The 26,315-nt window shown below is 41.4% G+C and overlaps 1 protein-coding gene across 2 annotated transcripts in view; it reads left to right on the top strand.

Moving 5' to 3' along the window:
• LOC138635243 (early estrogen-induced gene 1 protein-like) overlaps positions 1-26,315 on the top strand; it is a 34,017-nt gene that overhangs the window by 2,402 nt on the left and 5,300 nt on the right. For both annotated transcript variants that reach the window (XR_011312108.1, XM_069722624.1), the window contains exons 3-10: positions 15,807-15,927; positions 17,038-17,067; positions 19,741-19,857; positions 22,049-22,095; positions 22,555-22,706; positions 23,946-24,062; positions 25,392-25,587; positions 25,671-25,792. Coding sequence is in view for 1 of the 2 variants with exons in the window: in XM_069722624.1 (XP_069578725.1) it covers positions 15,807-15,927; positions 17,038-17,067; positions 19,741-19,857; positions 22,049-22,095; positions 22,555-22,706; positions 23,946-24,062; positions 25,392-25,587; positions 25,671-25,792 (902 nt within the window). In the remaining variant the exon portion in view is untranslated. The remainder of the gene's footprint in view (positions 1-15,806; positions 15,928-17,037; positions 17,068-19,740; positions 19,858-22,048; positions 22,096-22,554; positions 22,707-23,945; positions 24,063-25,391; positions 25,588-25,670; positions 25,793-26,315) is intronic.

Below are 26,315 nucleotides of genomic sequence, written 5' to 3'. Positions count from 1 at the left end.
TAATATTCCAAGTAATCCGAGTAATACTGACTCTAGGAGGCGATGGCTTCCCCCATGTCGCCGGGCTACACTCTGGGAAATCTCTACATTTAACAAGAATACATACTGGCCTGCAGACCACCAGATATACTGCTAATATATGTAAGTGTTGGAGGTATTTGAAGCCATTAATTGATTAAATATTCTGTGTGCATCCAGATGCTCCGCCCACCTCTGAGCAGCCTGGTTCTGTTGAAGGTTTCTTCCTGTTAAAAGAGAGTTTTTCCTTCTGTTGAGGTTTCTTCCTGTTAAAAGGGAGTTATTCCTTCTGTTGAAGGTTTCTTCCTGTTAAAAGGGAGTTTTTCCTTCTGTTGGAGGTTTCTTCCTGTTAAAAGAGAGTTTTTCCTTCTGTTGAAGGTTTCTTCCTGTTAAAAGGGAGTTTTTCCTTCTGTTGGAGGTTTCTTCTGTTAAAAGAGAATTTTTCCTTCTGTTGAAGGTTTCTTCCTGTTAAAAGGGAGTTTTTCCTTCCTTCTGTTGAAGGTTTCTTCCTGTTAAAAGAGAGTTTTTCCTTCCTTCTGTTGAAGGTTTCTTCCTGTTAAAAGGGAGTTTTTCCTTCTGTTGGAGGTTTCTTCTGTTAAAAGAGAATTTTTCCTTCTGTTGGAAGTTTCTTCTGTTAAAAGAGAATTTTTCCTTCTGTTGGAGGTTTCTTCTGTTAAAAGAGAGTTTTTCCTTCCTTCTGTTGGAGGTTTTTCTCTCTTAAAGAAGAGGTTTTTTTTCCCCCTCCTAGCTTACATGGGAATTGTTGAATTGTTGGGTTTGTCTGTATGATGCCATAAAGTTCTGCTGTGCGGACTTTACTGTATTAAGTGCCATGAAATAACTTGTGTTGTGATTTGGCGAATATATAAATATAAAATATAATTGAGTTATATCCCAGTGATCTTCTAGTCCATAAAAAGACAAAGAACAGATGCCCATCACAAGTTCCCAGAACTCCAGGCGATGTCTTTCCGTTGTTTATTTCTTATGAGCAGAGAAAAGCTGAAACTTATTGGATGAATTATTTTCAGAACAGTTCATATGTTTTCTGACTGATGCAGATGTTTCAAACGAACGTGCATGTTTCTGCCGCACGAATTGCAGGCCTGTGTTCCCTCAGAGGTCAACTCTCCTCTCAGCTGCTTATATAACGGCTCAGATTCCCTCCCTCCCATCTCGGCTATCATCTCTGGCTGACAACAAGGCCCTCTCAGAGGAGGACGCGACAGCACAGGGAGGCTCCCTGAGATTAGTGTTATGTCACAGATGTGACAGACCCAGTCTTTGTGTGGGTCCCGGCCGGGGCCTCGCCTTGTTGTGGGTCGGGAACACTGGTGGAATTAACGGCCAGTTTATCCAGCGGACTGCACTTCCTTACATGAAAACTCTCCCTAAGTCCCGGCTGGAAGCGCAGACCAGTCGCTCGCTGCGAATGTGACCAACATGTCGGGACGAGTTGTGTTCAGCCGGTCTAATATCTCACATCAATATCTCATCAGCAGATAAAATCACTCTCAGCTTTGGTAAATCTTACTTTAGAGCACCTCACGTCACTCTTTCATGAAAGATAATGTGTTTCTTTCCTTCTTTTAAAGTGTTTGATAAACACATTTCGGCTGCTAAATCTCTATCTGAATGTTTTTACTTCCCAAAAATCCATGATGAGTCAGGCTCTTGTTTTGGGATTTTCCACCGCAATAAGGATAAAATACTAAAGATTAATTCTGCATGCTCGATGTTTTCTGCCTTTTTACTGACTGATGTCCGAGCAGACTGATAATTTGTCCCCTGGTTGAACTCGTGATTTTACAATTTTATTGATATACCATAAAACAATGCTTTCCATTTATTACAGCTTGAGTGAAGCTGAAGGCGAAGAAAGAATGACATAAAAGCCTTCATGCGTCTTTAGTCTTCTTCTCACAAAATCAGCTTGAAAAAGACAATAAAGTCGACCAAAGCAAATAACAGCGTTGTAGTTGCTGTTTTGTTTCGACGACCTCATGGACACTTAATGTTTTCTCTTTCTTGTCTTAAATTTTTGTCATTTACGTTCATCTTACGAGGTGTTTTTAACACTTTTTCATAAAAGTAAGGAACTAAATCCTATTTAGTCTTTTTGTTAATCAAGTGAAGTAATCTTTCCTCCAGCCGTCCCAAACAGGAATGTGCAATCAGCCCTGACCAACCCATAATCAGCCAAACCCTTTTTATATAATCCCACTGGTCTCGTATTGAAAACAGGCAAAACTTCCCCACCATATCTGATCAGCACAGACTTTTTTTTTTTTTGAAGGCTTTCAATCCTGCATTAGTATAAATGGTATTTAAAATGTCCTCAAATTGAGTTGCAAGGCTAAAGAATAGTTTTTTTTTGGTGGTACGTTGCACTGAGAAAATAACATTAGATTTTACTTTTCAGCTTGAAGACAGTAAGCATTCACCCGGGTTGGAAAGTGTCTGCTGCATCCAACCGGTCAGATCTGCCGGCACACAATGCGTTTTCACTCTTTAGAAACCAGATGGTCTCCATCTTGATTTGGCACAAAACCACCGTCTTCACTGCTGCACCGGTTCGGCCTTTTCATCAGCCGTCTTGCTTTGGGTTCAAGTTGCTCAAGCTGTCTTTATCTGTGCTGCTGCTCACATTTCAACACAAAGACATGAAGTCAGTTTTAAATATTGTGAAAACACAAACCTCATTGTGGGTGTGAGGACACATTCCTCCGGCCGGACTTTCTTCACGTCAGATTGGTAAACCCAACAAGTGGAAATGATAGTGAGGAGACAGAGGGGAGTCTTGTGTTTATTGTTGCATCTTTAGAATTAGAAAAAACACAGGACATTTGGAGCAGTTTGAGGCTAAATGCACCTGAGAAGAGGGTGTAGTCAGAAAGATGAATGTGAAGTTTCCATGAGAGGTAAAGTCTTGGTTTTGGACTTCCCCTCAAAGCTTCAAACTTCCTTCACAAAGTCCACTCAGTATCTTGCATGAAAATCATGGGACTTAACCGAAAGCTTCAACCTCGCAGATTGTTTTGCAGACACATTTTGTGCAGCCTTGTGTAGTTGTTTCTGTATTTCTGTGCTAATCTCCTGGAGATGGTGACGCAGTTTAAAAACCTGCGTGTTCACCTCAACAATAAACCGGACCGGTCCACAAACACAGACGTCAAGGTCGTCTCCATCTCTTGAGCAGACTGAGGTTTTTTTGTGTTTGCTGACTGCTGGTGAGAACAGTTCATGACACTGTGGGTGCATCAGCAGTTTCTCCCTGGTGGTCTGCTGAGGAGACAGTTTTCTGATTAATGAAGCTCGCTCTGTCTCGTACCGTCCTCTGGACTCCTGAGACGAAGTGTGTGAGAGAGGGATGGTCGTCCAGCTCCTGGACAGCACCAGACCGTTAAAGCATTGCAATAACACTTTAAACCATTTCTGTGGAATTCCAAGTGCAATATTTTCACGTGAAATTCTTATAGAACAACGATCAACCATCAGTGATGTCATCATCCATCAGTGATGTCATCGTTGGTTTGTGAACGTTATGAATCCTCCAGTTCAGATTCTGTCCGTCACCATTTTGCTAGTTTGGATCAGTTTGGAGCAGGAAGTGACCATATTTGGACGAGCTGGGGGAGGAGCCAGGGGTGGATCTGTCCGATCTGATCGGAAACCTGACGATACTACGTCCCGCCCACCGATAGCTGTAACCTGACTGCACCGCAGGCCTGTCAATCAAACAGACACGCCCCCAAAAACAGGTCTTCTTGAATCTTCTTTTCTAATGAATGAGGGATTATTTTCAGATGGACCTCCAGAAAACTAAGAAGAAGGAGTGACTTTAGCTAACAACACCGAGATAACTGATGGACACATTTTATTCACTTTGGATTTGATGAGAGAAGTTGAATGGGAGTCTATGGAGCCGGAGGCTTTTTGGAGCCGACCTCTAGTGGCACCCGGTGGTATTGCAGCTGAAGACACTTCTGCATCGGAACCATTGTTCAGACCTGGAACCTATGAACACGTTTATATCCAGTCTTTGATATAGCCACATACTTTGTATTTATTATATTAGATAGGTGTTCATATTTATTAGTCTTGTGTTTATGTTGATTCGTTCCTTTCCACCGTTGCTCTTCTGTGAAAAGTGAATTTCCCTTGTGGGAATTAATAAAGTCTGATGGTTTAAGATCTCCTGAGTTCTCTGGGACACGGTTTTTGTTTTTGTCGCCTCTAGATCTTTTTTTTCTGTTTCAGTTTTAATCTTCCAGGAATCCGTTTGAAAAACACTCTTAAATAGCGACACGTAAAAATGTGGTTTAAACTGGTGCAGTTATCTAATGAGTGCTGTTGTAAAGCTGTTTCAAGTGGTGTCACATGGGCTTTTTCTGTGACTTTCCACCATGAAGTTAATGAGTAAATTATTGTAGCTGACATGAGCAGTGGCCAAAACTAAATGCTGGGTCGTAAAACGCTGGAATATCGCTAACAAACATTCAGGATTATTACTCAAGGAGCTTCTTTATTTGTCAGGTTTGGTCTTGGATTCCTTGTTTGTGTGTCGCTGACTCTGTATCACGTCCTGTTTGAAGACGGCGGTCACGGCTTGTGTTTGTGTTTCTCAGCAGTGTTTTCAGGATGTCGTTCCTCGCACCCTCAGAAGTACCACCAACCCTTCGGGTGGAGTTAGCAGAGTTTGCAGACCGGCACTTGACTCGTTTGAATTGTTGTAAATGGCCTCATCGAAGTTTTTTAAAGTGAGTCTTCCTCTTTGCATCGTTGGTCTTATTTTCATCAGCAGTAATAACTAATGTGAAATGTGAAGATGATGGCGTTGGTCGCCCCCCGATTTGTCGTTTCACTTACTACATCTTTGGAATTCGTACCCCTTCATAGAAATGTATTTTTCAACATTTTATTTTTATAGTATGACAGTGGAGAAGCAGTGACGGATGATGACCTGCCATTCGGTGTCATTCAATGAGCAGGAAATGAATCCATCTGTCCAAAAGCGAGCATCTCTACTGTGCCGACGCCTCGTTGGATTAACTTTGTATTTGCTCTTATGTCATAGTTTAAAAGATTTTTGGTGCAAAGCAACACTAGTGTCCTGTTACAGTGTTGGCTTGAGTGAAGCAACGAGGGAGTTGGGTGGAAACACAACAGGAAACCATCCCGGGAGCCTCCTCTGCTTTAAGGTTTTATCCACTTCAGTTAGCAAATTCTACACTAGAAGTACACGCAGTGCTGCTGTGCTCCAGATGTGTTACCGGTGACGCTTTCTCCGCCTGGTTGAAACTCTTCAGACGTAATCGAGGCTCGACTTTTGGCACGAGAAGGGAAGAGACGCGTAGAAAAGCAGGAAGGAGTCCAGAGCGCAGCGAGTCTGTGAAGAGAGCTGAGAATCGACCGGGACGAGTCACCTCTCAACAGCTGTTTCCTGTTTTCATCTCGCTTTTCCAGCCATTAGCATTTTGGTGGGATGTCAGGGAGGGTGTGTGCATGTGGGGACGTGGGGGACGTGGGGGGGGGGGGGGGGTTTGACACTACTCCTCTGGTATCTGACCAGGTAATCAAAATGGACTTCCTCCATACACGGGAATTCCTGTGAAACACATTTTTAGAGCTTCTGAGATTTTGTAATTGTCATCCAGCAGGTCTATGTGTTGAATGAACATGAATTAAACAGCATCTAAAGCTCTTATTTTGACAGCTGATGTAGTCCTTGTTTCTATATTCCAGTCACAGACGCTCTGTTCTGGAAACATACGCAGCTTTTAGGAGCTTTTAGGAGCTTTTACTCTCAGTTCAATAAATACATAGAGTTTAGAACAAAAATATTTCTGTGATGTGCAGCATGATTATTATCACAGGAAGTGATTACCGTAATTTCCGGACTATTGAGCGCACCTGAATATAAGCCGCACCCACTGAATTTTTAAAAAATAATTATTTTGAACATAAATAAGCCGCACATGTCTATAAGCCGCAGGTGCCGCAGGTACATTGAAACAAATGAACTTTACACAGGCTTTAACGAAACACGGCTTGTAACAAAAATACAAAATTAGTGGTAAACAGTAACCTACCAAGAAAGTCATCGTCACTATCTTCCTCCTCCTGTGCACTGAAACCACTGAAGTCATCTCCTTCGGTGTCGGAGTTGAACAGCCTCAGAATCGCTTCATCCGATGTTGGATCGTTTTCATTGTCGCTCTCGTTACTTTCATCCGGAGGCAAATTCCCCGTTGAGCTCATGCTGCCCTCTTCAACACGCAGCAGTCCAGCCTTTCCAAACCCGTTGAATCCATAAATTAGCTGCGTCATTGTTTAAGCCGCGAGGTTCAAAGCGTGGGAAAAAAGTAGCGGCTTATAGTCCGGAAAGTACGGTACATGTTTATTCCTTTTAATAATGTCAGGAAATGCTTCTTTCTTTCTCGACCTGAAATTTTTTCTAATTCCTACAATTTTACCCCAAAACTTTGCCAATTTTGAAAAAAAAAAACCAACAACAGCAAAATCAAAAAAATGTGATCGCAACAATCACAAAAAAACTCGGTGAAATCCTGGAGGGACTGATCGCTAATATTTGCACATTTACATTGATGTTGACTAATGTGCTTTGTTCATATAAGAGTAAAGCAGTGGATGAGCAGTTACAGGAGGACTGACGTAACGTTCAGGGTCTCTTCGCTGTTCAAAGGTTGTCGGTGACGGAGAGGATCGACCCCGTGACTCTCTGAGTCCGTCCTCTCTGTGTCCTAATCTGTCCTGACGTCATCGTGTCCTCTGCAGGATCCGTCTGCTTCCTCAGCACTCTGCTCAGCAGCGGTTTATCTGAGCTCTCGATGCGACCCGGCCCGGTCCGACCCGGCCCGGCCCGGGGCTCGCTGTTTGTGTTTCTTGTGCGGCCGTGGGCCCCAGGAGTCACACGGCCAGGATGAGAGATAAGGATCCCATACTGCTGCAGCGCTGACATGTTGAGTCATCACATGCTGGGGTCTGGTGGGGGGCCGCATGTTTACACATCAATGTTTCAGGCTGAGTTTTAGGGAGCAATCACAGCTTCTGTTTATCTTCTTCAACATAATCACACTGGAGAAGTTTTCTATGTTGTTGCATTTATCTTCATTTAGTTTTAGTTTCCCAACATTAGAAGCCAACCAAGACTTTTAAAGAGAAATAACATGGACTCAGAAACAGCTCAGTTACTGGACAGCGTTTAATAACCCGTTGTCCTGCCAGATTTCAGATGTTTGGCAGCAGGGAGGTCAGAACAAATCTGATTCCAGTTCCTGTAACTGAAGCTCAGCATGACTTTACTGTATTTTATTATTAAAGGGTTTCCCAGCAGCAGATGTGTAGAATAGATATCAGCACTTGGACAATTAATTATCAAAACTCCTCTCAGGCTGAGTTAGTGAAAAACATTTAACCTTCCTGGGTGAAAGAACGGATTGTAAAGGAACAAATATAAAACTGTCCAATGCAGCAGTGGGAACAAACTATTGTTTCACATTTTGCATTGTTTTTTTCCGGCTTGAAACACAATCCATTTTTATTTTCCTTTAGAAAATACAAGAAAGCCTCACAAACATGAAACAGATAACACAATCATATTTAGACAAAACTGACTGGTATGTTACACAAACATACAAGTTAACAACATAAAGAGAGCCGTCCTAGCCACAGACTGGATATAAAAGTGTTCGTAGCTTCAGGTCTGTAAAATGGTTCCAATGCAGAAGTGTCTTCAGCTGCAATACCAGCGAGTGCCACTAGAGGTCGGCTCCAAAAAGCCTCCGGCTCCATAGACTCCCATTCAACTTCTCTCATCAAATCCAAAGTGAATAAAATGTGTCCATCAGTTATCTCGGTGTTGTTAGCTAAAGTCACTCCTTCTTATTAGTTTTCTGGAGGTCCATCTGAAAATAATCCCTCATTCATTAGAAAAGAAGATTCAAGAAGACCTGTTTTTGGGGGCGTGTCTGTTTGATTGACAGGCCTGCGGTGCAGTCAGGTTACAGCTATCGGTGGGCGGGACGTAGTATCGTCAGGTTTCCAATCAGATCGGTCAGATCCACCGCTGGCTCCTCCCCCAGCTCCTCCAAATATGGTCACTTCCTGCTCCAAACCGCTCCGAACTAGCAAAGATGGTGACGGACAGACTCTGAACTGGAGGATTCATAATCTTCACTTGGTTGCTGCTTGGTCCACAAGCATCAGTAATAACATCCTCCAAACATTGAAGGTGGAGAAAAAAAGCAAAGTAATTTCAGTTTTCAGAAGAGACCATTTTTATTCAGCTTTAAATCTATTTTCTGAAGTTTGTTTGTAAACTGAAAAGTCATTTATTCAAATTTTCATGTTTTTAAAACCGCTACGTTGTTGAAAGTCCTCCTTCACTTTTCTCCCGATATTTCTGTTTGAATCTTCACAAAAATAATCTCACAAGTTGCGTTTATTTTTCGCCGCAGTTTAAACCTCGTCTCCCGTTTTGTCCTCCTTTTTCTGGCTCCTGTGTTTTCTTCTCTGAGAGTTTTCTGAAGCACCAAATCCTCTGTTCCTCGCCTCCTCGGCTCTTATTTGCTTTCCTACAACATCCTAATCTGTCCTGGATATTAGATCGTCACAGGAATGTTTGGTCTCCGTCTCCTGTTGGCTCAATGTGCCGTTGACTCTTGGCCTCTTTACTTTAATTTGGGTGTAATTGTAGATTATGTAGGAATTTGAGCCGGTTCTACTTTTGCTCTCAGTGACTAAATGGTTTATAATGACTCTTAAAGCCGGGGGAAGGTTTGCTCTCCTCTCTGTTGTTTTATGACACGTGTTTTTGGGTTGCTTTTCTTTTTCATTAAACAGCAGCAGTGATAATATATCTGATGTCGCTGCTCCTCCTTCACCTCCAGGACGATGCGTGTTTTCAGCTGTCGGAAATTATGTTCGGTCGAAGGAACATCGCAGTTCTCTTAAAAATACTCCGATTTGGTTCAACTGTACCAGATGATGAAAGCATCGCCGCGTGGAAGACGACCGGCACAATGACGGCTGATGATATGAACATACAGTTGCAACAAAATAAGTCTTATGTCATCATAAACAGTTTGCCTTCAAATATTTTGCGTAAACTCTGTGGTTTGTTTTTCATCTGAGCTTTTAGAGCCAAACTACTTTTATAACCGCCCGACTGAAGCCCCTCCCCTTTTTAGAAAGAGCTTCTCCACCGTGGAGCCGCTTGTTGTTGCTGTGTTAAATTATGCACGTCATACTGTTATGATGTCATTACGTAAACAAGTACTTTGCCATTTTACAAACTTATATTTTTTAGGATATTAATAATTATACACAATATGGCTTGCATCAAGTGTGCAGCTGTGAACTAACTGGCAGCGGAAACTGAACCAACAGCAGTGAGATATTTGTGACGACTGTCGCTCGCCGGTGATTCTTAGGAAAAGTCTGAAAGCATTCAATTCAGTTTGCTCGAAGAAGGCCTTTTAAAGTATTATAAATGATTTCTAAACTTTATAAAGGTCTCTCACATGTTTCTTTGCTTTTCTGTGTTCAACAGTCCAAAACAAAGAAATGTTGTATACGATCATTTATGACAAAAATCCTTTGCAGCTAAAACCTTAAAATGTTTTTTTGTTTGAAAAATGACCTGAACAATCAATCAGTTATTACATTACATTACATTTAGCTGATGCTTTTATCTAAAGCGACTTACAATCAGTTCATTTCAACCATGAGGGTACAAAACCAGAACAACAGGAAGCAAGAAAATACAATTTCTTCCAGAAAGCCAAACTACAAAGTTCTATCAGTAAGTGCCATGTTAAGATACTAAAGTTCTACTGTTCAAGGTGAAGGAGGAAGAGGTGTGTTTTTAGTTTGTGATGGAAGATGTTCAGAGTTTCTGCTGTCCTGATGTCAGTGGGGAGCTCATCCTACCATTTAGGAGCCAGGACAGCAAACAGTCGTGATTTAGTAAAGTGTTTAGATCAGTGAGGAGCAACAAGCTGATTGGTAGAAGCAGAGCGGAGGGAGGGGCTGGGATGTAGGGTTGGACCATGTCCTGGATGTACACTGGACCCGATCTGGAACCTGGACCAGAGCCTGGACCAGAACCTGGACCAGAACCTGAACCAGAACCTGGACCAGAGCCTGCACCTCCTTCTGAGTGAGAAGAGGATGTATTCTCCTGATGTTGTGCAGCATGTATCTACAGGAACGTGTTGTTGCTGACTACTTTTCATTTAATGTACAATTAATTATCCATCCGTTCACTTTCTTCTTTTATCTGGATCCAGGTCAGGTTCATATATTTCAGTGGATCCTATAGCTTTACATCCAGCTAGAAACGTGATAGAATAACAAATAATTGGAGCTCGTCGTTGCGGGGTTTCCATCATCTTTGCTGTTATTGTGGTTAAACAGGTAAATACATTAAATGTTGAATGAAAAAAGTCTGAACAAAATTAGAAATGTAACTCTTCAGAAGCTCTGATTATGTGAATCACACCATATAATCTTTTCTGTGTGATGCAGCACTTCGAGTTTATTCTTTAAGGTCAATGCTGTCTTTCATAAATCAGTAAGTTATTCTTGACGCCGGCAGATTTGATCAAATACAAGTCGTCTGCAGACCTCATGACTGAATATCAGATATTAATCTGGTCCAGATCAGAAGTGAAACGGCGTGACACCCTGCAGGGTTTTGTTGTTTTGATTACGAAATGTCTGAGATCTGAGTCACTTGTTAAAGGAAAACATCGGAGCTGGAAAGCAGAAAAGCAGAAAAGCGCTCGGTGAACAGCTGAATTTCTGCTTTCACCTCCAGCCTCCTCTTGAAAAACCCCGTGAGAGTAAAAGCAGAGGAGATTCAGAGGTGGCAGGTTGAGATGAGAGACGAACGGCAGAGCGCTTGTTAAAGCGTCCGCGGCCGAGAGGGAGAGCGTCGCCGAGCGTCTCCTCCTCCGGCGAGCTGCTGGCAGAGCGCCGCTGGTTCGAGTGGGAGGTTTCCATGGAGCCTGAACAAAGCCATCTGGACCGAGGAATGTGGTTTGGGAACGCTCCACCTTACACGCTGGAGGACTGAAAGCGTGGGGGTCCTGATAAGAGCTGTGTGTGTGTGCGTGTGTGTGTGTGTGCGTGTACTCTTCTTGGAACCAGACTTGTTTCCAGGGATTCGATGGATTAACAAACATTTTCGCCTCCCTTCACCGCTTTAAACGTTTCTCTGACTGGGACTTTGCTTCAGGGTTAAAGAAGATTTAAGATTTAAGGATTTGGGCTTTTTTTTGTTTGTTTCTGCTGTTTTACCCTCTTTGTTGTGCTTTATTGGCATGTAGCACAATTCTTTATTTGCCATGTCCAGACCTTTAATTAACTTCATTTGGATGGATTAGTCGGCATTCATGTTTAAATCCATGAAAAAACAGAACAAAGTCAAATTTTCCATCATAGATTATATTTCCTTTCTTTCCTTTTCTTTTTTTAAAATTTATTTAATTAAGTCAAATAAATATAAAAATAAAAGAGCTACAAAGGACATTTTTTTAATTTCTAATTTTGTCTGTAAATCAGCCAAAAAAAGTCACACTGATTGAATGTACTGTGACATTAATTTGAGAAAAGCATTCAACTTTATTTGATAAGCTGCAGCCCACAAATGTTCAGCATTTTTGCTTAATGAACAAATTGGATTGACTTTAATTTGTAAATGTTAAGTGCCCCTCCTCTGTTACAGGTTGTCCTCTGTAGAATACAATTACTTGTAATAGATTCATGGAATTATAAAAAGTCAAAAGACAACGTTTAATTCAATTTAATAAGATTTACGAGTAAAACATTTTATTGTCCGAAGTGCTTTCAGAAAATCAAAGCAAAAGTAGAAGTCCCAGTTTAAAGCTGGTTTGCCATTTGTCATCTGTGAAGTGATTTTATAGGAGAGAAATGAGGTGGTAAAAATCACACAACACGTTGGATAATAGTGAATCAGATGAAGGGGGAGGGGGGGAGTGTGAGGAGCAGCTGCCACCAGTGTGCGCTTTAGATGCATGTGTGATTGTAAATGTGTCATTTGTGTGTTTTGTCCTGCGTGATCGCTCAAACTGCCTCATGTTCGCTGATTAAAACGAAGCTCAGAGTCATGGAAACGGTTTATTTATTCAACTGATTGTTTTGGGTCCTCGTCGATCGTTAAGTTGAATTTTAGGCCAGACTTCCATTAGATTTACATTTATGTTCCCCAGATGAGTGCCTGGAAATTCACTGAGTACATTTGTGATCTGCAGATGATGAACCCTTTTGATTTTGGGACCATTCTTTAACATGTTCAATTAAACAACATTCATTCTTCAGAGCCATCGGCTTTACTACGGATCCAGTGGCTTTCAATCTGATTGTTTCTTTTCATTTAGTTTGTTATATATAAGAGCAACTTGTTTTTCAGTCCCTCCAGGAAATCACCTTCTTGCAATCGCAATAATGAACACAAATTCACTCAAACTTCGCTATATTTGCGAGAGCTTGACATTTTTTTTTTAATTCCTTCGATTTTTCTGCAAAAAATGTCATCAGCAGAATTTGTGCTGAAAGTTTTAACGGCATGTAGTCTTTTTAAACAAAACAAAACAAAACAGGAAGTGACGGGGTTTGTGGGAAATGTGTTCTTTACATTAAAATGATGATTAAATGTTTCTGATCAAAGGAAGTGATTCCATATTACTGGATGTTAAATGAGTTTTCTCCACACGTCCAGTTGTCAGAGACGTCTCTTTGTTTGTTTCATCCAGCAGGTCTATGTGTTGAATGAACATGAATTAAACAGCATCTAAAGCTCTTATTTTGACAGCTGATGTAGTCCTTGTTTCTATATTCCAGTCACAGACGCTCTGTTCTGGAAACATACGCAGCTTTTAGGACCTTTTAAGACCTTTTAGGAGCTTTGATCTCCACGGTTCTCTAAGTTCAATAAATACATAAAGATATTTCTGTGATGTGCGGTATCATTATAGTCCCTTATCAAAGGGAAGTGATAACATATTTATTCCTTTATCAGGTAATACCCAAAAAAAATTATTTCTCGACTTGCAATTTTACACCAAAAAACTAAGTTTTGAGAAAATCCACTGCAAAATCAAAAAGATTTTATCGCAACAATTATAATGAAAGTGGAGGGACTGTTTCTGCTGCCTCACGATCCTTCTTGATCAGTGGAAATCATAGATTATACCTTTTAGCCAATACAAAAAAATTCCCCCAAGTTTTAGATTTTTCTATTCGGCAGTCGTTATACTTCTTAGGAGTTGATTGAATATACGTCAGTTTCAGTTTTGGAGGTCACTGTGTTGGATGTCAGGGAGAACTCGGGCTGGACTGTTAGCTGGACTTCACCTGATGTCCACAGAAGGCAACGAAAAGAAAAGCTGGTCAGTACGAACGTCACCATGCAGCCCGGCGCCTGTGATTTATATGTAGTAGAATTAAGGAGGCGCCTCGCAGTTCAAGTGACTCCAAAAAACATTCGGCTGTTCAGTTGATCTACTCCTCCTCAGTATGTTGCTGGACTGAATCCAATTTAAGTCTTCAAAACGAGCCGTTTGGCATTTTGCAGGAGAGAGAAACCACTTTTCTTCCTTTCACTGCTGATTGACGGATCATTTACACAAATTATGGGTCTCTTTAACAGGAAAATGTTATTCAGACAACACTGTAGATTCTCATAACTTAGCAGTAATAAAGACACGTTAGCTGAACCCCCAACCCGAACCCACAGACTGAAAAATGGTTCCAATGCAGAAGTGTCTTCAGCTGCAATACCAGCGAGTGCCACTAGAGGTCGGCTCCAAAAAGCCTCCGGCTCCATAGACTCCCATTCAACTTCTCTCATCAAATCCAAAGTGAATAAAATGTGTCCATCAGTTATCTCGGTGTTGTTAGCTAAAGTCACTCCTTCTTCTTAGTTTTCTGGAGGTCCATCTGAAAATAATCCCTCATTCATTAGAAAAGAAGATTCAAGAAGACCTGTTTTTGGGGGCGTGTCTGTTTGATTGACAGGCCTGTGGTGCAGTCAGGTTACAGCTATCGGTGGGCGGGACGTAGTATCGTCAGGTTTCCAATCAGATCGGTCAGATCCACCTCTGGCTCCTCCTAGCACGTCCAAATATGGTCACTTCCTGCTCCAAACCGCTCGGAACTAGTAAGATGGTGACGGACAGACTCTGAACTGGAGGATTCATAACGTTCACAAACCGACGGGTGACCTCAATGATGGATGATGACATCACTGATGGATGATGATTGACATTTCTAATTTTGAGTGAAATTCCTCCACAACTATTGGATGGATGAACATGTGGTGCACACATTAGTCTCCTATATGGATGAATTGGGATAATTGTCAGATCCATTAACTTTTCATTTATCTCCATCCAACCTTCTGGTTTATGACCAAATGCCTGGAAAACCACATTCCCATCAGGCACAGTTGCATTTTAGTGGTATTTAGCATGCTAACATGCTAAATTCAGATGTTGAACATTGTAAACATTATACAGACTAAACATCAACATGTTAACATAGTCAGTGGTGGTATGTATTGCTGCAAACTCTTGGTCTTGTCTTATTTTGAAAAACCTTTACTTTCCCAATTTTGTCAACAAATTTGTTTTTTTATTTGAAAAAGCTGTTCAGAACTATTTTTTCTTTGTAAGGGCTGAGCTGTAGTATTTGGCTGAGTGTTTGTGGTAAGAAATTTGGCCTAAATATACTTAATATTCTCTGAAATGGTGCAGATTTTATAGAGGACATGTCGGGCTGCAGAAAATCAGATTTTGAATCGAATCTTGTTTTCGTGCTGCATTCATCCATTTTCTGTTCCAGACCTTGAAGACCTAGAAACACACTTTCTCTCTGCTGCCGTGTTTCATTGACGGTTACCAGGAATTCATTGAATCGCTGAGCATATCGATATTTATTTCCAGGAGCGAACACATCGGTGACCTGCTCTGTTTGTTGTTGTGTTAACCAGGATGTACTTCAAGGTTTTTCACTGGCATTTCTGTGTTTTCACAGAAGTCCGTTCACCCTTGTTTCCTTTTAAACATTTTCTTGTCTGTAAAGTAGGAGAGAAAATCAGCATCACATGTTGGTGTTGCTGCTCCGATAAAAGCTGTGGAGTCACTGACTGGCTGAAGAAACTCAAGACACTGTCTGTTTGACAAAATGTGAAATTCAATATCATTAAAAAAAACAACACTACGTTTTACTTCCAAAATCACAGAGATAATTCCCTTTTTTTTTTTTTTTTTTTTTTTTAAATGAAAAACTGTAATCGACGTCAGAAGCCGTGGACTGGATAAATCTGTTTTCTGGAATCCAGTTAGTTTTGGAAAAAGTTGCTCAGGGCATGTTTTCCCAGCACTGCTTTGATGAATTTGATTCTCGGTGGACGCGCTGGTCATGAGGCTGAGATGGGGATGACCGCACTGCAAAAAAATGTGTGTTCTGTTCTGAAGTTACAAAATGCAGCAATATGTGGGTTTGACCTAAAAAACAAAACAAAACAAAAAGTTTGTGAAAATATTCTTGTTTAGTTTAGGTCTGTGCATAAATACAAGCTTTACGTTCGTACCATTTAACTTCTTGTGTTTCGACATCATGGTTAATGTCATGAATCATTCTGATCATTAACCAAAGTTTTCAAGAATTGAGGAGTTGAAGTCCCGACTCGGTTCATCCCAGAGGTTCATGTGTTCCTGCTGGTTTCTCTTTGTTCTCAGAGAGGAGGTTCAGGAGAACTGTGTCCGCTGGAGGAAGAGGTTCACCTTCGTGTCCAAGATGAGCGCCAACCCCCACACCGGAGTCCTGGATCCGTCTGTCTGCAGGGTGTCCGTCAGGAAGGTATGGACACGTCCGCCTCCAGGCTGCAGATCAACTTCGGCAATATTAGGTTTTAGAAAAAAAATTATAATTGGGATTTAAACCGAAAGATCAGAAAAATACACCTCAGTTGAAAAACCTGTTTCACTTTAGTGCTGCGATTATTCCCTGTTATGCAGGATCGCTTTTATTATTGACATCACTCATCTATTATCAGCTGTGCTTTCACACATCTTCATCGCTGATCTACGAAAGTGTCTCAACTGTTTCAGATCTTTTATCGGATGCCTGACATCATCCAGTCATTTCTCATTTCAAGAAATGTCCAGATGTCGATCTTATAAAAGAACATTATACATTATTTTTGAGGAATCTGTTGAAGAATTTTGGGTTCTTCTTTTACACCATTGTGTTTAAACTGGACTACATTTTCAAGATGTCAGTGTGCTTTGATTGATTGAAAACTATTTTTTGTTTTAAATATAAATATGTCCAAAAACTTTGACAAATGCTTGGATCTACTAATGTCTTGTTTTTTTCTGACCAACACTAAAAAAAAAAGACAAAATATTTGATTTAATATGATGCGAGAAAGATTGAAGAAAAGCATCAAATCCTGACTAGTGACAGTCTGGAATTGAATACTCAATGATTACTTTAATTGTTGTACTTTTGAGTTCATTCTCAGGTGATTGAGGAATCGTTCGATCTGCTCAACATTCAGATTATGTTAAAACCATTTGTTTAATGTGATCTGGGCATCTAAAAGCTGGTTGATATGGTAGATATCTTTTGAGTCTGGAGTCTTTTGGAAAGGATGTTGCTGTACTTGTTGGTACTTAAACGATACCAAGACATCCAGAACAACATCGAAACTTTACTAATTAGAAACAAGAGTGGATCCATCCTCACAAAGTGTCTCCATATATATATAGATATATCCATATCTATATATATATCAGTATAAGCTCCCGTGTGAACGTTGCCTCTGCTGCTGGTTGACGTACCCAGAGCCACCCGTGTGGTCTCAGCCTGTAATTCCATCTCTGGTGTTGGAGCCTGTAATTGGAGGCCTGTCATATATAAAGTTGGATCACTGGGTTCATTACTGTCTTCCTGTTTTCCCTGCAGGAGCTCAAAGGAGGAAAAGCATACTCGAAGGTAAGAGCCTGCGTCTCCCGCCTCTCACGCTCATACAGACCGTTACCAATGAGTTGGTTTCAGACTCTGGGAACCTAAATGCCATATCGTGTAAATATTAGCATTTCTCACAGCGTTTCGTCGAGCACGCCGGCAGCAAGCGTAAATCAAAAAAACCTGCCCAGAATCTTCAAAAACATCCTGCCAACACCTCTCTACCCGTCACGGTGAACGCTCCTCACGCAGGAGTCACGTCTCATGAATGAAAGTACGAGGTCAGACCGCTCATGACGATAAGACTCGAGCTGATCAGGGACATCGTTGCCCAACAGGAACCGCTTCCTCTGTTTTCTGTTTCCGCCCGTTCTCCATTTAGATTTCCTCCAGTTATATTTAACTACCTCGCTTCCCTCTTTAGAAGTTGGCTTCCTTTAAACACACACCTATAAAAACAGAAGCTCCCTGAAGAAAGGGAAACCTGCCGGATGAAGAATGGGAACCTTTTGCTGCAGTGAGCTGCACAGTTAATTTAAAATAACACCACGAATGCAGCTCAGACAAAAAGGCAATTTCCACCTGGCAAGTAGCTGGATGTAGAGATAACGGTCCCGGAGGCCTCGTCGGCGCAGCCTGGGGTCGTGTTCAAATCTGAAGGTCCAGGGTTTGTGAATGTGCAACAACATTACCGGACCAGAACCTCAAGTTCGTATTTTAGACACTTGAATTGCACTTTGATTACATACGAGATCAAAGGAAAATATTCTGATGTTAAGAACTTGCCAGACCGTGATAGTACATAGTTGTGAGAGGATTAAAATAAAATACTGTGCCTCCACAATACAACAATAAAAACCATTAAATTTAGAATGAAATACTCTGAGCAACAGTCTGTGTTGATGAGACGTCCATATTTGTTTTCAGGCAATCCCATATTTGAAAAATGAAAATGAACATGGAAGTTAACATTTGAAACATAAAATTGAATGTCGTATCAATAAATGTGATGTGACACTAGACTGAAGCCGCGTTCACAGCCCACCTGTTCCAGGCCCAGTTCCCAGGAACACACCTGACGGGTCCTCGTCACCACCTGACGGGCAGATAGATTGATTGGACAACATTTTAAATATTCGTGACAGGCTGATCAAAAACAAAACAGACATACAATATATGTACAACGTCAAAATATTTAACAACCATTTCTTCACATCTGATTTAAAACTCCTCTCAGCTTTAGTTTAGTTTGAGCGAGATCGGCAGTTTGTTTTATATAAAAAAGTATTTTAGGAATAATAGTAGCTGGACGTCCTCTAGTGTTGTGGGAGCGCTTGTTTTTCACCAAGTTGAAATGACTGCATAAATAGGGAGGTGCAGATTTCTTCACAATCTTGTGGGAAATACTCATCTTAGTTTACTCCACCCGTTTATCCACAGGGAGTCGATTCCATTTATCAAACTGAACTGCATCAAGATGTGTGCAAACTTCAACACAAGCTCTTATTAGCTTATTCTGTGCGGTCTGTGATTTGTTTGTAAGCCTGAGCGGCAGCAGCATGATCAGAGTGGCACAACAGCAGCGCTCCAGCTGGAGGTCTTCAAGTTTTGTTGGAGAAGCAAAGTGTCATCGTGGCGCAGTTCAAGTCGTCTCCATCGTTTCTTCTTTACTTCAGTAGGACTCCGTGTTGACGGTCCGACCCGGGAGGACAAACCCACGATACTGTCAAAGAAAACCCACCTGGTGTCTCCTGACCTGACGCGCATCCTTCGGTCTTGGACGGTGAAGCTCCGCCCCTTTTGAAACGTGATGTCATCAGAATACCTCGTCCGGCTCGCCGCTTCTTCGCCGTAGACTTTCTGAAGTATTTGTCTGTTGCCGATTTTCCGAGTTTGACACAAAATTTGACGTCCGATCAGGTTCACAGTGACGCCGCAAAACGTTCCCGAACCAGTGGCCACAAAAACACGACTTCACATCCCAGCTGGAGCGTTTCACAGCTGGAGCGTTTCACAGCTGGAGCGCTTCAGAAGTGTTTGGTCTGCCTGTTTTTTCTGACTTCCCGATTCGATGATGTTTCCTTGACTTCTGTTCTTCTATCTCGGGTGAACGTTGTTAAACAGCTTCTTTTTAGTCCGTTTTGTGTTTATTGTCATCATTTCCTACTTTGTGCTGCAGACACAGTTAAAACAGGTGGAAAATAACTGGTGCTGATGTTAAATCCATGGATGAACTGTAACTGAATACTTCCTGGTGAACGTTTTCGTTGCTGCGCTCCGTCGGTGCGCGACAGGAGCAGTCTCAGTTCTTCTCCATCCGTCCTCTTATTATGGGAGCGCTAAATAGAAAGCAGGACTGTGCTTGAACCAGAACGTACTCGTTGGTGCTCAGAGATGGAAACCCGCTGACAGACTTCAGGTTGTTTAATGCAGGGTAAGAATCCACAGCTGTGTGACGCGGCTACACCTGCTCACAACTGTTCATTAAAGCAACTTAAAAAGTGCCGGTTTCCCTCTCGGCCCGGTTTGATGTCTGCTCAGATGCCGTGTGGTTTCTGCAGCCTGTCATGTGTGCTAAACGGTGGGTGTCGCAGGATTCTCTCTTTTTCTGAACACGAGCCAGAAATACAGAAGCGGTGAATGAAGGCCTCCATCAGTGCATCCAGAATTAACTCTGTTCAAACTCCTCTTCACCCCCAGCTGGGCTTCACGGACCTCAACATGGCAGAGTTCGCCGGGTCCGGTTCCACCGTGCGCTGCTGCCTGCTGGAGGGATACGACACCAAGAACACACGGCAGGACAACTCCATACTGAAGGCAAGAGGACGGGGCGTTCAGGGACCGACAATAACAGGGGACATTTTAATGAAAAGCCTGAAAGGAAGAAGTTACCTGTGGTAGAATTTAAATGTCAAACCGCCTCACGGTACACGCAAGAACTTCTGTCGTGAAGTTTATAGCTTCCAGTTTCAGAACCAAGCGTCATCGTTAACTGTGGCATTTGACATTTCAACTTTTCATTGAATTTTCCCCACTCTGCAACATTTAGTCAGAAGCAGCAAGATTGGAAATCAATAATTTATTCCTTTGTCAACGTGAACGGCTTTGTTGAAGTGCTTCTGTCGAAATGAAAATATGTTTCAGAACATTGATTGTAAAATAAGATGAAATAAGACTTCGTCGTCACGGCAGCTCCAGAATACAGGAAGGAAAGATAAAGAAAAGAAATTACAAATCCACATAAAATAAACATTTTAGAAAAGAAATGATTTTTAGAGAATGTAAAAAATAAAGACCAATGTATGAATACACTATTGACCTATACAGTGAAATGTTATTACAAATATTAATATATATATAAATATATATCAGCTTCTAGGACTGGTTTAATTCTTTTTACGATGACTGATTAGAACCTGTTTTAAAAAGCCCTCTGAAATACTCAAAAGTCTTCAGCAGCTTCGTCGCTGTGACACAATCTGATTAATCAAGTTCACTTTTAGTTCTTCTGTAATGAAAAGTTGGGTTTTCACTAAAAGCAGATCATAAACTAAATGTAAATGGAGTTGCAGCTAAAAACCTTTTTCAGTTTATTAAGTAAACTGCAGATCAGTTGTTTCATTTTGAGAATGGTTTAAAACAATTCAATTCAATTTAATTCAACTTTATTTATATAACGCCAAATCACAACAGAGGTTATTTCATGGCACTTAACACATTAAAGTCCTTACAGCAAGACTTTACAAGACAAAACAACAACAGAAAATGTCTGAAGTCTTGTTCTCACACACCAACAGTCCAAAATGAAGTCACATCATTTTGGACCTTTACGTCATATATGACGAAGAAAACCTGGAAACACTTAATATTTGGATTATTGCTTAAAATGGATTCTTTTAATGAAACATAAAATGAGTGCTGACTCACCATATTAGCTCGAAATATAAAGAATGGCAGCTGAGGCCTGGAGATACGTTTCACTTGAAACTTTCAGATTTCCGAATAGAAGATTAGACTTTTATTTGTCCTCTTAAGGACATAAAGAGACACCCGTCTCCTCTTTCTGTTGTCTCTGCCCTTTTCTTTTTCGCCTTCAGCAGGATTGGACGGGTTGTTTATGTTTGTGTTCATGTCTAAAATGTCAAACACAAACAAGCTCCAGCTTGTTGTTTAACTCTTCTTGTGCGAGTCTGTTTATGAACTGTTGGCTTGACGCAAAAAAAAAAATCAAATCAGTTTGAAGACTTCAGGAACGCCAGATGAACATTTTTCACAATATTCTTTGAATGAATATAATGTTTAGTGATCAATAATGAAAACAAGACACGTTAGTCAGTGTTGATCACACAGCTGCAGATTTCAGAAGTTTATTGTCTCTGTGGGTTAAAGGAGGTTCTGCTCTTCACTGAGGAGTTGAGGAACTCCGCAGCGCCCCCCACAGGTCAGAAACACAAACGGCTGAGCTGAGACAGTCGCCAGTAAATCTGTCATCTGGTTCCTCTGGAAGACTTCTCACAGCGTCATTGAGCTTCTTCAGGCCTTTAGTTCATGTTTATTATCAAGCAAACAACAGCTGGTTGAGTGGAAACATGTTAATTGTTACTCAAAAAGAGAAGGAAGTCGTTTTTGGAGTTGTTTGGCTGTCTTAGTTTGAATCCTTATTTCAGACTCGAGCACGAAGTTCACAGAAGTGGTGAAAAGGCCAAGACGAGTTTATTTGTAAAGCACATTTCAACAACAAGGCAATTCAAACGGGACAAACATCAAGACATCAAGTCAAAGAAAACCAATTAAAAATGGATTAAAACATTAAAGTATACAAAACAAGCTAAAAGAGGATAAATACGTTCTTTTCTAAGACGTCTCCTTGATTGAGCTGTAAAAAAGACTTTTCTGTCACTTTCACCATCTGAGCTGTTGCTTTTCTTTTAGATGTAGAAGATTTAAAAAAACAACTGGTAATTTTTATGAAAAAGTTGAAAGTGTTGTTGTGTTTTGTTTCTTGAAGGTGATCATCGGGATGACGCTCCTGTCTGGAGATCCATGTTTTAAAAGGTGAGTTGGACAACTTTCTTTTATTCCATGTTGACAGTAGTTTTCTGAAATGGTAGAACTTTGTATTCCCTTCTGGACTTTTCCTTCTCTGTGATTGGTAGTTTGCTCCTCTGCATGGGTCTTGTATCAGTGTTTAAAAAAACCAACTATATTTCTGGAGCTAAAACTGGAGAATCTTCCATCCCGATAAACGACTGTATCTTCTGCAGTACCGAGGAAAAGTGAAACTTGTGCCCAGATCTGTTTTTGTTGTAGGACTTCAGCATGTGTTTGAGTGCACAGGACTTTAATGTGTGTTGGACCAGACTCCTGAACGTCTCCTGTGACTCACTCTTCCCTCGGTCAATAACATCAATCTTATCTGAGCTTGCCAAACTCAGCTGAGCTGCACGTCTGTGCTCATCTAATCTGTCCAGACTGATACGCTGTGCTTTGCTTTTTGTGTTTTTACCCCCGCAGGCCTCCGAGCACAGCAAAGTCCATCTCCGTCCCCGGACAGGAACACACCCTGCAGCTGGACTGTAAGGGGGAGGGCACTGCCGAGCCGGGGCCGGCCGGAGGCGTCTCTCTGGGCCGAGCCCCGAAGCCTCGAGCCTCCATCGTCAGCTCCGGTACGACAAAGGAAATGATTATCTTAGTCGGGTGGACGTGTTTGTTTTAGTGTGAGAACATGTAGTTTGTGTCTGGTTCCACGTTTCATTGGAGCTGCAAACGGGCCGGACATGTTCTGTACAGTTGAACCAAGGAACAAGAACCAAACAATTTCTCTATGAAAAGATATGAAACCATCTACTTTATTGTTATTTTATGAACATAGATTCACGTGAGGTTTAAGTATAAAGACACCACACTTCAACTAGAAATAGAGACTTATGACATATTAACAACAGCTGTTTACATCTTTAAAAACAAACATACTGCAGTCAGTCTCTGTATGATGCAGAAAATGTCTTATTCTAAAAATACATTCAACATCTATTGCATGACCATATTGCATCATTAATTAAATATTTTACTTTGTTCTCTCTTCTTTTAAGATAGAATATATGTAATAAAAAAAGAGAAGATATGCAAGATATTGTTTGAGGAAACAACATTTTTACAGAGTATTTGAATGGATTAGTTGAACCTGTACAGATCTGATGAGAGGATTGAATTTTGATAACCAGTTTTGTCACTCGATTCAGAAGCAATAAAATAGTTTTGACTTCCAGGAAGGATTTGAAACTGAGTTTTAATCTGAGATGACAGATTTTAATTTCCTCATCGTCACTGTTCAACTGACAGTTTTAACTTAAAAAAAACTGAAAGGTTTTTAATAATCAATATAATATTGTAAATGACCTTCCAATGTTAAGTGCCCTGAGATGACTTATGTTTTCGCGTTCTGTGAATAAAACTGAACAAAATGGAAAATTTAAAACATGCATCTCACAGAAATGATGTCAAATAAATCCAAATTAAACATCAGTTAAGGTTTTTTTTGTAGGTTTTGGCCCAAACTAAAAACTATATTTTAGAGTTCACTTTTTATGCATTAAAAACGACATTAGCTGACGATGTCAAGGATTCGTTCAGTTTGAACTGAAATGAAAAATGACACCCAGGTTGTTGTTTTTTAAACGGTTTAAAAATGTGAGCGAGTTTTCTGCACCGACACCTCGAGCTCAGGACGTTCTGCAAAACACTTTCTCGTGAGAAAACAGATTCTCAGCCAAGAGCCAGACACGCCCAAGAAATATTCAAGTGGAATGAAAATCTAATATCTGCATCTCTTTATTTCTGATCTTGCAGAGATATTATAATTGATGATAAATACATAGGAGCCGATAACTGGCGTTTTCCTTCAGGTCTGCTGGAGGAATCTGAAGTGAACCAGAACCAGAACCTGTCCAGCCCAGCAGAAGTCTTCCTCTCCGGTCACTCTCGTAACTCCAGCTACGCCAGCCAGCAGAGCAAAATCTCCGGTACGACGTTCACCAGCGCTCCTTTTCTCTTTTTATATTCCAGAGTCAGACATTTAACAGCTGCTGTGATTTTTATTTTCATTTTTAATGATACTTTTCTTTTAAGTAGACAGACATTTAGAATTGTTTAGTTTTGTGACGTTCATAAACACTTCCCTGAAGCTATTATTGGACATTTAATTTAAATAAATCTATTTAGATTATTGTGTTCTGTTTACTTTTATTGTTGCATCTACAGAATTTAACAACAAATTGGATGAAAGCTTTTATTGTGGTTATTTCGCTGGTTTTTACATCTGATGTGAAATCAAATAATTCTATCTAATATTGTTTATTTTTCATCAACCTGCATATGAAGCTTCAGACAGCTGCACTTAACTCCACTGAGTGTTTCTTCTTCTTCTTCTCAGTAATTACTGCAGATTTCAGCCTTTTGATTAATAACAGACCAAAATAGAAACACAGAAGTTTGAGTTAACAAAGTGACTTTAATTTTTACTAGAATCAGAATCTAGTGATTATAGTGACGCAGATAAAACACATGACATGAACAGAGTTATTTATCCAAAGCTGCTCCTCTGCCTCCTCTGTTGTCTCCTGTCCTTTCCCCTCTCTTGTCTCCTCTCTTGTCTCCTCTGATGTCTCCTCTGTCGTCTCATCCCTTGTCTCCTCTGATGTCTCCTCTGATGTCTCCTCTGTCGTCACCTCTCTTTTCTCCTCTGTTGCTACTCTGATGTCCCCTCTGATGTCTCCTCTCTTGTCGCCGCTCTCGTCTCCTCTGTCGTCTCCTCTGATGTCTCCTCTGTCGTCTCCTCCGTCTCCTCTGTAGTCACATCTCTTGTCTCCTCTGTCATCGACTCTGATCTCTCCTCTGTGGTCTCCTCTCTGGTCTCCTCTGTGGTCTCCTCTCTTGTCTCCTCTGTCGTCCCCTCTGATGTCTCCTCTCTTGTCTCCTCTGATGTCTCCTCTGATGTCTATTCTGTCGTATCCTCTGATGTCTCCTCTGTTGTCTCCTCTCTTGTCTCCTCAGTCATCCCCTCTGATGTCTCCTCTCTTGTCTCCTCTGTCGTCTCCTCTCTTGTCTCCTCTCTTGTGTCCTCTGTCGTCCCCTCTGATGTCTCCTCTCTTGTCTCCTCTGATGTCTCCTCTGTCGTCCCCTCTGATATCTCCTCTGTCGTCTCCTCTCTTGTCTCCTCTGTCGTCCCCTCTGATGTCTCCTCTCTTGTCTCCTCTGATGTCTCCTCTGTCGTCCCCTCTGATGTCTCCTCTCTTATCTCCTCTGCCGTCTCCTCTGATGTCTCCTCTGATGTCTCCTCTCTTGTCCTCCAGGCTACAGCACCGAGCACTCCTGCTCCTCCAGCCTGTCGGACCTCACTCATCGCAGGAACACCTCGACAGGAAGCAGCACCTCGGGGGGCGTGGCCTTCAGCGGTGACACACCTCCGGACGGTGATAAGGACGCCGGACGTCCAGAGAGACCTCCTCGTCCCCCGCGGCCCGTCTTACCCCTGAGCAGACCTGCCAGGTACGGACACAGAGGACGGCTGTCCAGTCGCGGGACCACTTGTGGTGGAGTCCTGCTCAGCCTCCGTGTTTGTTGTGTTTCAGGAGGAAGCAGGACTCGGTGGAGAGCCACCCCTCCTGGGTGAACGACACTCGCATGGATGCCGACGACATCGTGGAGAAAATCGTCCAAAGCCAAAACTTTGCAGATATCAACCACACTGAAGGTACAGAGGGAGAGTGGAGTGACAGCCGCCAGATGTTTTACTGAGGGAATTATTCAAACTCTTTTCCAGACAGTGATCATCTTTTCCACCAAGTCCTGGAATATAGTTTCCATTTATTAAGATATGTCTTTCTTTAATCGCGTTATTTATCGTGTTTCCTGTTTTGCGCGAGTGGTTTTATCTTCTTTATGTTCGTTAACAAATGGCAACCACTTAAATAATGATGAGCTGTTTCTTGTAGCCGCTGAGGAATACAAACATGATGGGAAAATGTACATTTCAAGAACTTTGGCTCCAAAATGATGAATTTAAAGACTGGGTGATAAAAACAGATGACAGAAAAGCTAAATGTGAAGTTTGTAAAACTACTACAGATCTCTCCGGTATAGCAGAGCCCTTCGCAGCCACACCAACGTACTGCACAAGGCTCAGTGTGTTTATAAGGCCGCCCAGTTGTGTGTGATCGCAATTGTGCAGGAGGTTTAAGATTTGTACTGAAAAGGCCTGTTTTTCTGTTCATCAT

Source organism: Brachyistius frenatus, unplaced genomic scaffold (genome assembly GCF_029030835.1).
Source record: "Brachyistius frenatus isolate BFR_SWC_R1_liver_20210118 unplaced genomic scaffold, ASM2903083v1 Contig_298, whole genome shotgun sequence".
Classification (NCBI taxonomy): Eukaryota; Metazoa; Chordata; class Actinopteri; family Embiotocidae; genus Brachyistius; species Brachyistius frenatus.
This window is presented reverse-complemented; position numbering and strand designations above follow the sequence as displayed.